The 12184-nt window shown below is 36.6% G+C and overlaps 1 protein-coding gene across 1 annotated transcript in view; it reads left to right on the plus strand.

Annotated features, from left to right (window-relative positions):
* SPAG17 (sperm associated antigen 17) overlaps positions 1 to 12184 on the plus strand; it is a 228121-nt gene that overhangs the window by 98313 nt on the left and 117624 nt on the right. Inside the window, 1 exon segment of the mRNA XM_060141888.1 lies at positions 5866 to 6020. Coding sequence (XP_059997871.1) covers positions 5866 to 6020 — 155 coding nt within the window.

Here is a 12184-nt window from a genome sequence, read left to right on the forward strand (position 1 = left end):
ACACACACACACACACACACACACACACACATGTGCACATACATTCATTCATACACTCCTACACTCACAGCAGCATTTCTCCTTGCCATTCTCCAACACTGTTAACTATATCATAATTTTTGGTTAGATTTCAAGATTTACCTTATTTCAATTATATAAAAACTATTCACAACTGAACTGTATAGTATTCTATGATTACATTTCCTTTTCATTTGTTTAGTTTGTTATTCATTTATCATTACTACCCCCCAAATTCTCTACCAAAGAGTAAATCTCCTTTCAATCCATTCAGACCTAACAGGTATTCTATCAATTTTGTTGTCTAAGCAATGCCTTTCCTGTGTGCTCTCAACCTCTGCTTGCCCTCTACTTGTCTTCTGGGTTCACAGGGTCACACATGAATAGGAATTTTGCCCAAGGAGGGACCAGGAACTGAGTCTCACCCATAATTGATTTTGAAGATATTTAGGTAAAATTTGGGCCTTAGAGTTGATGCTGGAAAGGGTTAAAACTTTGAGGGATATTGGGATTGGGTGAATATATTTTACATATCGGGAGGATATGAATTTGAGAGGCCACAGTGTGGATTGTTATGTGTTGAACAGTGTCCCCGAAAAGAATTTTTAGAATCCTTACACCAGGACCTAAAAGTGTTACCTTATTTGGAATTAGGGTGTCTAAAAGATGAAATCAAGTTAGGATGAGGGCATTATGGTGAGCTGTAATCAAATATGACTGACGTCCTTGTAAGAAGAAGAAAATACCAAGTAAAGACAAAGAGACACAGGGAGAATATTTTGTGACCAGAGAGGCAGAGATTAGAATGATGCAGATGCAAGCCAAAATACACCAAGGATTGATGGCCACTGCCAGAAGCTACAAAGCAGCAAAGAAAATTCTACCAATTTTCAGAGAAAGCCTGCTGCACAGCTGTGGTCCTGCGATCTCCCTTCACTATAATGGCCACATCCTTTGCCTCTATTTCCAGTTAGATACTCTGTCCTCTGAATCCCATGTTGTCCTCTCTCTTGGGTTACTCTTTTTGTAGGGAACCGTCTCTTCAAGTTGCTTCCATAAATTTTTGAGGCATTGGATGTTTGAAAGTATCTTAATTCTATCCTTACATTTGACTGCCAGTTTGGCTTTACATAAAATGCTAAGTTAAAGGGTATTTTCCCGGGCTTCCCTGGTGGCGCAGTGGTTGAGAGTCCGCCTGCCGATGCAGGGGACACGGGTTCGCACCCCGGTCCAAGAAGATCCCACATGCCTTGGAGAGGCTAGGCCCGAGAACCATGGCCGCTGAGCCTGCGCATCCAGAGCCTGTGCTCCGCAACGGGAGAGGCCACAACAGTGAGAGGCCCGCGTACCGCAAAAAAAAAAAAAAAAAAGTATTTCCCTTTGACATTTTGAAGGCATTCTTCAATAGTCTTTTAGCTTTCCAGATTGTCCTTGAGAAAAAAGAATGAAATTCTGATTCCTGATCACTTTAGTCTGTTTTTTTTTTTCTCTCTCTGTAAGGTTTTTAAGATTTTCTCTTTGTTCCAGTGTTCTAGATTTCCTGTTGATGTGCCTTGGTATGTGGTTCTATTCCTCATATTGTACTGGGGAGCCCAGTATAATCCAGAGACTCCTGTCTTTATATTCTGGGAAATGTTATACCATCATCACTCTAAATCATCTCCCCTCTGTTTTCTTTAGTCTTTCTTCCTGAAACTCCTATTATTCTGGTATTGGACTTCCTGGACTGAACTTCCAGTTTCTTTACCTTTTCCCTCCTAGTTTACAACACCTTTTCTTCTTATTCTGGAAATATGGCTCTGCTTTCATTCAGTTTTTCTATTGGGTCTTCTGTGTCTGTTGTTATAATGTTAATTTCTTTAAGTTCTATTTATAATTAAAAATTACCTTTATAGAGCACACTGTTCACATTCCCTGGTACCATATCTTCTCTTATCTCTATGAGGATATTAAAGTCCTTTGAAGTCATAGTGTCTTCTCCCTGCATTGTCTCTTTTCCTCAAATTTTTTTTAACTTTTTGTTTTTTGGGGGAGAGGAGGGGAGATCTTCATTTTTCATATTGGAGAATAATATCTAGTGGTGTTTGCCTCTTTGTTCATATTAATGAGACACTAAAAATGTGATAGGAAGTGCTACCTGAGGTCAGGGTAGAGGGAAGTTGTCAACAACTGGACTTCGTTGTTGGGTAATTTGGCTGGGGAGTTTTCTTGGGAGACCCATCAGTGTTAAAGTATTAGTTCTGTATTCTTGGGCCATTTAGAGTCTCCAGTAAAAAAAGAAAAATCTAATCTCCTGTCTTCAAGATATAACTTACCAGTCAGGGTTTTAGGAGCTGAGTGATAGAGGGAAAGAGTTTAAGGTGTCTTCCCACTCAGCCTCCAGATCTGCGTTGTCCAATGTGGTAATCACTAGTCACATGTAGCTTCTGAGTACTTGAAATGTTGCGAGTTAAAGTGAGATGGGCTGTAAGTAGGCTATACACTACATAAGTATAGCTATATAAATGCTGTGCACACCAGATTTTTAAGGATTTAGTTGAAAAAGAAGGTGATACATTTCATTAGCAATTTTTACATTGATTACATATTGAAATGATAATATATTTTTGACATATTAGGTTAAATAAAATATACAGTTATAATTTTACCTCTTTAAAAATATGGCTACTATAAAATATGGCTACTATAAAATTTTATATTACACACATGGCTCACATTTGTGGCTTACCTTATATTTCTCTTGGACCATGCCAATTTAGACTTTTACAGAATTCTCTTTTTTCTGTGGTATAGGCCTCCTTCAGTGGTGCCTAGGGTCCCTCTTCTTAGAATCCACAGGGTCACCTTGTGTTGGTAATAAATCTCCCTTCTGCTGAGGTGGGAGATGGACAGTCCCCCGGCTGCTCAGGACTGTTGAGGCTTCTTAAAAGACTCCCTATTTTCAATGCCACTTTCACTCCACTTTCAGAGGTACCTCACTCTGCCATTTCTTGAGCCTTTCTGTATTTCTGCACACAGATAAAAGTTCCGTCTGGTCTCTCTTAAAACTACTCTTAGGATTTGGCTTTCCATGTTCTGCTAAATCTGTTACCACTTATCCTTCTGCTTTCTACCTTCTAAAACGCTGTTGCTTTTGTCTCCTCTTCTGTGGCCTTCAACTTTGTGATATTAAAACTCAAAATTTTTACAGTCCCTTTACTGAGGGGTTAGGGAGTACATGTGTTTAATCTTCCATTTTTAACTGGAAGTTCACTTCAGACTATTTCGATTTAGCTCTGTCCTTCCCACTCCATGAAGCTTCACTTTTCAAGGTCACACATAATTGTCCTGCCAAACCTAAATGAACACTTATCTCTGTTCATCTTCCTTGACCTTTTCATCAACAAAGCTGGTCCATTCCCTGTGATACACTCTTCGCTCTTGGTTTCCAAGACACCATACTGGATTCCTCCTCAGTGCTCCATTTGGAATTTTGTCTAATACTTCTCCTCCACCTAATATCTAAATATTGAAGTGCCTCAAGTCTCAGTCCTGAATTGTCTTCTTTCCTCTGTAAACATTCTTTTAATGATTTCATCTATTATATATGTCTAACCCTAATGACTCATAGAATTTTATCTTCCAAATTATCTCTATCTTGAGCTCCACATTACTGTCCCTACCTCTAAATTCCACTTGAATTTCTGATAGGCCTCTTAAATATTTAGTGTCCCACATGAAGCAGATAATTTTCCCACCTACGCATGTTTCTCCCCTCATCCATCTCAGAAAATGTCACCATCAAGCCAAAAGGCTAAGAGTCATTCCTTACTTCAGCTTTTCCTTTGTCCTGCATGTCTGATCCATCAAGTTTTGAGGGTATAACCTCAAAATATATCTTCAAGCTCTTCACCATCTCCACTGCTCCTACTTTAATTCAAGTACCATCCTCTCCATCTACTGTAATATCCTCCTAGTCATCAGCCTGCTCCACTCTTGGTCCATGCCAATCCCTTCTGTCCATATCAGATGTTCCATCAATTTCATCTTCTTAGACACACATCTCTGAACTCCAGAATTCTCTAGAAAAATCTTAGTCAGATTTTGGAGAAAAATCTTACCTATCTTGTTCATTTTGTTTTTCTAGAACCTACATGGTGCCTGGCACATAGTAGGTCTTCATTTTTAATGAGAAAAGTAGTTAATGAGAATAACAATATTAATGCAGAAAAATAGGTAAAAGCCAAGTGTTTAAAATTTATTTTATTGGAGTATAGTTGATTTACAGTGCTGTGGCCAAGTTTTTAAAAAGGACAGGAAATACATTGTATGAAAGCTTATCAAATATTAAGAACAACTACAGCTCTGAGAAACTTAGTGCTATTAGCAAACCAAATGCAGTAATTTATAAAAAAAAAAAAGAAAACATAATGTACAATTTGAATTTTCACAGGAATGTAAGGTTGAACACTAGAATATTAATAAAATTTAGCACTTTAACAGATTAAAGAATAAAAAAGAACACCTACATTGATGCAGAAAAATCATTTGATATGATTTAATAGTCACTAATGATTAAGAACTCAGAGCAAACTAGTAACAGGAGGAACTTTTCTAACCTAATAAGGAGTAATAGGTTACATAAACCCTACAGCAAACAAAACAAAAACAAAAACATACTTAATAGATGTCTACCCCAGCAGTCAAAGTAAATGTGGAAACACAAAGATTGTGGAGCTCTCTAATACAAGGAAGAATACAGGTTCATCAGAAATAAAAATATTTGTTTTTTGGACTTAAAATATGAAAGGAATTTGCCAAAAAAAGTAAAGTAATGGATAGCACCCCACATAGCAAAATTTTTTAAATGCAAAAATATTTACCACATGTGTGTTTCTTGTATTGGCTCTCAGGGAACAGATGTAAAAATTTAAATGCCACTTCATAAAGACACTCATAGAGGGGACTAGATTGGGGAAGTACATATATTATTTTAGTTATGCTACCAGTGTAAAATTGAAAGCAAAAGTAAAACAGTCCTTTCCTGACATAATGTGCAATTCCATGCCTTCAGATCATCTGAAAGGTAGAGAACAGAAAGCTGCCACCACCGAATTGATATAGACAAGGAAAACAAAAACCCACAGCTGTCTAATTGCTTTCCCTATGCATATATTTCTTTATGTTGATTGGCATGAGGAAAAGGCAACAGGACAGCGAGCTGCCTACTCTGCCCCTCTGTTTGTGGCTGCAATTGCAATGCTGAAGACAGAATGTTTTGGAAAGGGCCAGGGATAGAAGTCATGTGGAAACAATATCAGGAGGACCGCTCACAGCATGTCTCTGTACTACAGCGTGGTGTAGTGGAGAGCACTGTGTGGAGTGTGAAATGTGACATGTAGAGTCAAAAGACTGGTATGAGCCCTGGCACCAGAACTTAGGGACTCCATATTCTTGGACGAGTATCTTATCCCCTCTTGGCCACAACTGATGCTGAAAAATGCAGCTTTTAATATTTTGAAATGGAAAAAATAATCATACCTATTTATCTGGGGCTTTTGTGATGACAAAATGAGATGATCTATATGAAGGCATGGAAAACGTTAAATAAAAAACTCCTAGACTTAATTATTATCTCCCAGCGTTAATGAAGAACACTTGAGCAAATGCCTCTATGCCTGGAGCCTAGGATTTGTTTTTCTTTAAAAGTTGCTAAAATGCTCCTGAAAACGTCTGCCATCTATGCTCTCACCTTGACTAACATCATGGAGATAAGTGGAGAAAAAGAAGGGGGCAGAGAAATGCCCTAGCAGGAGACCCTTCTCTTGGGATAAAAAGACACAACAATGGATTTGTTTTGATTTTCAGGTTCTTCAAGAAGCCAATCAGCAATACAAGTGTATTGATTCTTATTACCACACCCAAGATAACGCTTTACTGTTGGTCTTTCATAATCCAATGAATTTGCAACGTCTGCACTGTGAACATTGGAACATTGCTCTTCACTCTAATGTTGGATTCAGGTAACCAACTTAGATAGTTTGGTTAGTTAGTTGTCTTAGCTTAGTTTGCTAGTTACCTAGTTTTTAGTTCTTATAGCCTAAGCTGGGTGGTTAAACTTGATAAAAACATTTGTGTGATACTATAGATTCAATTCAACTCACCAAGTTGAATGTGTGTGCCAGGCACTGTGATAGGCATTGAAACTATCTCCCCAAGGAAGACAGATGTCATTCCCTATCCCATTGAATCTAGTGGGGATATTACTAAATTACATTTGATTCATTTAGACTCCAATAAAACAGCCTCTGAAAGATTTAAAGTAGGAACTACAAAACATGACATTCTGCATGCTGGTTTGTGGTAACTCCACTTGATCTAGGGAAGACTCAAAAGTAGGGCAGCTGAGTGGCACATGAAGTCAGGTTCCCAGCAAACTGAGGCCTCTAGGAATCAGCGATTTTTTTTCTTCCCAGATCCTTATTCCATTGCTAACTTAAAATTTTGCTTTCTCTCCTTATTAATAATGAGGACTTTTCATTATTTTTCAATACTGGTTAATGTATATTCAGTATTTATTATTTGTATAGAATTGTTTTAGTCCTAAGGGATACAGAAAGATAGGACGAACATGGTCCTATAGAATAATTGGGGAAATAGGTTGTGTGCATACATGGGAACACACATTTTAAAGTCATGAGATGATTTTTCAAAATTAAGCCACGCAACAGATGTACCAAGCTAATATCTTAAACTGTGCTTTTCTTTGTTTTGTTTCTCATTCCAGTAATTGTATTTTTCATTTCTTTGCCGACTAGGACTTCCAATACAATTTTGAGAACATCCTTGTCTTGCTCTAGGTTTTGAATATTCATCTATTAAGTATGTTTTTGCTTTTGTTTTTCTGCTGTAGGGTTTATGTAAATACTCCTTATTAGGTTAGAAAAGTTCCTCCTGTTACTAGTTTGCTCTGAGTTCTTAATCATAAGTAACTATTAAATCATATCAAATGATTTTTCTACATCAATTTAGGTGTTCTTTTTTATTCGTTAAAGTGCTGAATTTTATTAATCGATATCCTAGTGTTCAACCTTATTCCTGTGAAAATCCAATTTGTCCATTATGTTATCTTTTTTTATAAATTACTGCATTAGGTTTGCTAATAGATTATTTACAATATTTGGACCTGTATTCGTGGGTAAGACTCAGCTATAATTTTCCTTTCTTTAAACGTTCTTGTCTGGCTTTCGTATTGGGATTTTATTAGCCTCGTAAGTTAATGGGTGGATGTTCTCCTTTTTCATTTCTATTTTTTGATTTTCTGAATGAGTTTGTGCAAGACTAAGATATATGTTCCTTTGGCATATGGTAAAACTTCCAAATAAGAATATCTGGACTTGGGATGATGTTTAATTACTGATACAACTTCTGTCATGGTTATTAGACTCTTTGGGATTTCTATTTATTTATTTATTTACTTATTTATTTATTTTAACGTCTTTATTGAAGTATAATTGCTTTACAATGGTGTGTTAGTTTCTGCTTTATAACAAAGTGAATCAGCTATACATATACATATACATATATCCCCATATCTCCTCCCTTTGGCGTCTCCCTTCCACACTCCTTACCCCACCCCTCTAGGTGGTCACAAAGCACCGAGCTGATCTCCCTGTGCTATGCAGCTGCTTCCCACTAGCTATCTATTTTACATTTGGTAGTGTATATATGTCCATGCCACTCTCTCACTTCGTCTCAGCTTACCCTTCCCCCTTCCTGTGTCCTCAAGTCCATTATCTACATTTGAGTTTTTGTTCCTGTCCTGCCTCTACGTTCTTCAGAACCTCTTTATTTTTTTAGATTCCATATATATGTGTTAGCATACGGTATTTGTTTTTCTCTTTCTGACTTACTTCACTCTGTATGACTGACTCTAGGTCCATCCACCTCACTACAAATAACTCAATTTTGTTTCTTTTTATGGCTGGGTAATATTCCATTGTATATATGTGCCATGTCTTCTTTATCCATTCAGCTCTCGATGAACACTTAGCTTGCTTCCACGTCCTGGCTATTGTAAATAGTGCTGCAATGAACATTACGGTCCATTTCTCTTTTTGAATTATGGTTTTCTCAGGGTGTATGCCCAGTAGTGGGATTGCTGGGTTGTATGGTAGTTCTATTTTTAGTTTTTTAAGGAACCTCCATACTGTTCTCCATAGTGGCTGTATCAATTTACATTCCCACCAACAATGCAAGAGGGTTCCCTTTTCTCCACACCCTCTCCAGCATTTACTGCTTGTAGATTTTTTGATGATGGCCATTCTGACTGGTATAAGGTGATACCTCATTATAGTTCTGATTTTCATTTCTCTGATGATTAGTGATGTTGAGCATCCTCTCATGTACTTGTTGGCAATCTGTATATCTTCTATGAAGAAATGTCTATTTAGGTCTTCTGCCCATTTTTGGATTGGATTGTTTGTTTTTTTCATATTGAGCTGCATGAGCTGCTTGTAAATTTTGGAGATTAATCCTTTTGTCAGTTGCTTCATTTGCACATATTTTCTCCCATTCTGAGGGTTGTCTTTTCATCTTGTTTCTGGTTTTCTTTGCTGTGCAAAAGCTTTTAAGTTTCATTAGGTGCCATTTGTTTATTTTTGTTTTTATTTCCATTTCTCTAGGAGGTGGGTCAAAAAGGATCTTGCTGTGATTTATGTCATAGAGTGTTCTGCCTATGTTTTCCTCTAAGAGTTTGATAGTGTCTGGCCTTACATTTAGGTCTTTAATCCATTTTGAGTTGGCTTTTGTGTATGGTGTTAGCGAGTGTTCTAATTTCATTCTTTTACATGTAGCTGTCCAGTTTTCCCAGCACCACTTATTGAATAGGCTGTCTTTTCTTCATTGTATATTCTTGCCTCCTTTATCAAACATAAGGTGACTGTATGTGCATGGGTTTCTCTCTGGGCTTTCTAGCCTGTTCCATTGATCTATATTTGTTTTTGTACCAGTACCATACTGTCTTGATTACTGCAGCCTTGTAGTACAGCCTGAAGTCTGGGAGCCTGATTCCTCCAGCTCCATTTTACTTTCTCAAGATTGCTTTGGCTCTTCAGGGTCTTTTGTGTCTCCAAGCAAATTGTGATATTTTTTCTTCTAGTTCTGTGAAAAATGCCATTGATAGTTTGATAGGGATTGCATTGACTCTGTAGATTGCTTTGGGTAGTATAGTCATTTTCACAATGTTGATTCTTCCAATCCAAGAACATGGTATATCTCTCCATCTGTTTGTATCATCTTTACTTTCTTTCATCAGTGTCTTATAGTTTTCTGCTATAGGTATTTTGTCTCCTTAGGTAGGTTTATTCCTAGGTATTTTGTTCTTTTTGTTGCAGTGGTACATGGGAGCATTTGCTTAATTTCTCTTTCAGATTTTTCATCATTAGTGTATACGAATGCAAGAGATTTCTGTGCATTAATTTTGTACCCTGCTACTTTACCATATTCATTGCTTAGCTCTAGTAGTTTTCTGGTAGCATCTTTACGATGCTGTATGTATAGTATCATGTCCTCTGCAAACAGTGACAGCTTTACTTCTTTTCCAATTTAGATTCCTTTTATTTCATTTTCTTCTCTGATTCCTGTGGCTAAAACTTCCAAACTATGAATAATACTGGTGAGAGTGAGCAACCTTGTTCCTAATCTTAGTGGACATGGTTTCAGTTTTTTACCATTGAGAACAATGTTGGCTGTGGGTTTGTCATATATGGCCTTTATTATGTTGATGTAAGTTCCCTCTATGACTACTTTCTGGAGAGTTTTTTTAATCATAAATGGGTGTTGAATTTTGTTGAAAGCTTTTTCTGCATCTATTGAGATTATTATATGGTTTTCGTCTTTCAATTTGTTAATATGGTGTATCACATTGATTGATTTGCATATATTAAAGAATTCTTGCATTCCTCGGACAAACCCCACTTGATCATCGTGATCCTTTTAATGTGCAGCTGGATTCTGTTTGCTAGTATTTTGTTGAGGATTTTTCCATCTATGTTCAAGAGTGATATTGGCTTGTAGTTTTCTTTTTTTGTAACGTCTTTGTCTGGTTTTGGTATCAGGGTGATGGTGGTCTTGTAGAATGAGTTCGGGAGTGTTCCTCCTTCTGCTATATTTTGGAAGAGTTTGAGAAGGATAGGTGTTAGCTCTTCTCTAAATATTTGATAGAATTCGCCTGCGAGGCCATCTGGTCCTGAGCTTTTGTTTGTTAGAAGATTTTTAATCACAGTTTCAATTTCAGTGCTTCTGATCAGTCTGTTTATATTTTCTATTTCTTCCTGGTTCAGTCTCAGAAGGTTGTGCTTTTCTAAGAATTGGTCCATTTCTTCCAGGTTGTCCATTTTATTGCCATATAGGTGCATGTAGTAATCTCTCATGATCCTTTGTATTTCTGCAGTGTCAGTTGTTACTTCTCCTTTTTCATTTCTAATTCTGTTGATTCTTCCTCTTTTTCTTGATAAGTCTGGTAATGGTTTATCAATTTTGTTTATCTTCTCAAAGAACGAGCTTTTAGTTTTATTGATCTTTGTTATTGTTTTCTTCATCTCTTTTTCATTTATTTCTGATCTGATAGTTATGATTTCTTTCCTTCTGCTAAGTTTAGGGTTTTTTTGTTCTTCTCTCTCTAATTACTTTAGGTGTAAGTTTAGGTTGTTTATTTGAGGTGTTTCTTGTTTCTTGAGGTAGGATTGTATTGCTATAAACTTCCCTTTTAGAACTGCTTTTGCTGCACCCCATAGGTTTTGGGTCATCATGTTTTCATTGTCCTTTGTTCCTAGGTATTTTTTGATTTCATCTTTGATTTCTTCAGTGATCTCCTGCTTATTTTGTTTAGCCTCCATGTGTTTGTATTTTTTACATTTTTTTTCCTGTAATTGATATCTAGTCTCATAGCGTTGTGGTCGGAAAAGATATGTGATATGATTTCAGTTTTCCTAAATTTACCAAGGCTTGATTTGTGACCCAAGGTATGATCTATCCTGGAGAATGGTCCATGAGCTCTTGAGAGGAAAGTGTGTTTTGTTGTTTTTGGATGTAATGTCCTATAAATATCAATTAAGTCCATCTAGTTTAAGGTGTCATTTAAAGCTTGTGTTTCCTTATTTATTTTCATTTTGGTTGATCTGTCCATTGGTGAAAGTGGGGTGTTAAAGTCCCCTACTATGATTGTGCTACTGTCAAATTCCTCTTTTATGGCTGTTAGCATTTGCCTTATGTATTGAGGTGCTGCTATGTTGGGTGCATAAATATTTAAAACTGTTATATCTTCTTCTTGGATTGATCCCTTGATCATTATGTAGTGTCCTTCTTTGTCTCTTGTAATAGTCCTTATGTTAAAGTGTATTTTGTCTGATATGAGAATTGCTAGTCCACCTTTCTTTTGATTTCCATTTGCATGGAATATCTTTTTCCATCCCCTCACTTTCAGTCTATATGTTTCATTAGGTCTGAAGTGGGTCTCTTGTAGACAGCATATATACAGGTCTTGTTTTTGTATCCATTCAGCCAGTCTGTGTCTTTTGGTTGGTGCATTTAATCCATTTACATTTAAGGTAATTATCAATATGTATGTTCCTAATACCATTTTCATACTTGTTTTGTTTTGTTTATGTAGGACTTTTCCTTCTCTTGTGATTCCCGCCTAGAGAAGTTCCTTTAGCATTTGTTGTAAAGCTGGTTTGGTGGTGCTGAATTCTCTTAGGTTTTGCTTGTCTGAAAAGGTTTTAATTTCTCCGCGCAATCTGAATGAGATCCTTGCTGGGTAGAGTCATCTTGGTTGTTGGTTTTTCCCTTTCATCACTTTAAATATGTCCTGCCACTACCTTCTGACTTGCAGAATTTCTGCTGTAAGATCAGCTCTTAACCTTATGAGGATTCCTTTGTATGTTATTTGTTGTTTTTCCCTTGCTGCTTTTAATATTTTTTCTTTGTATTTAAATTTTGATCATTTGATTAATATGTGTCTTGGCATGTTTCTCCTTGTATTTATCCTGTATGGGACTCTCTGCACTTCCTGGACTTGATTGACTATTTCCTTTCCCATATTAAGGAAGTTTTTAACTATGGTCTCTTCAAATATTTTCTCAGTCCCTTTCTTTTTCTTTTCTTCTTCTTCTGGGACCCTTATAAT

Source organism: Lagenorhynchus albirostris, chromosome 2, assembly GCF_949774975.1.
Source record: "Lagenorhynchus albirostris chromosome 2, mLagAlb1.1, whole genome shotgun sequence".
NCBI lineage: Eukaryota > Metazoa > Chordata > Mammalia > Artiodactyla > Delphinidae > Lagenorhynchus > Lagenorhynchus albirostris.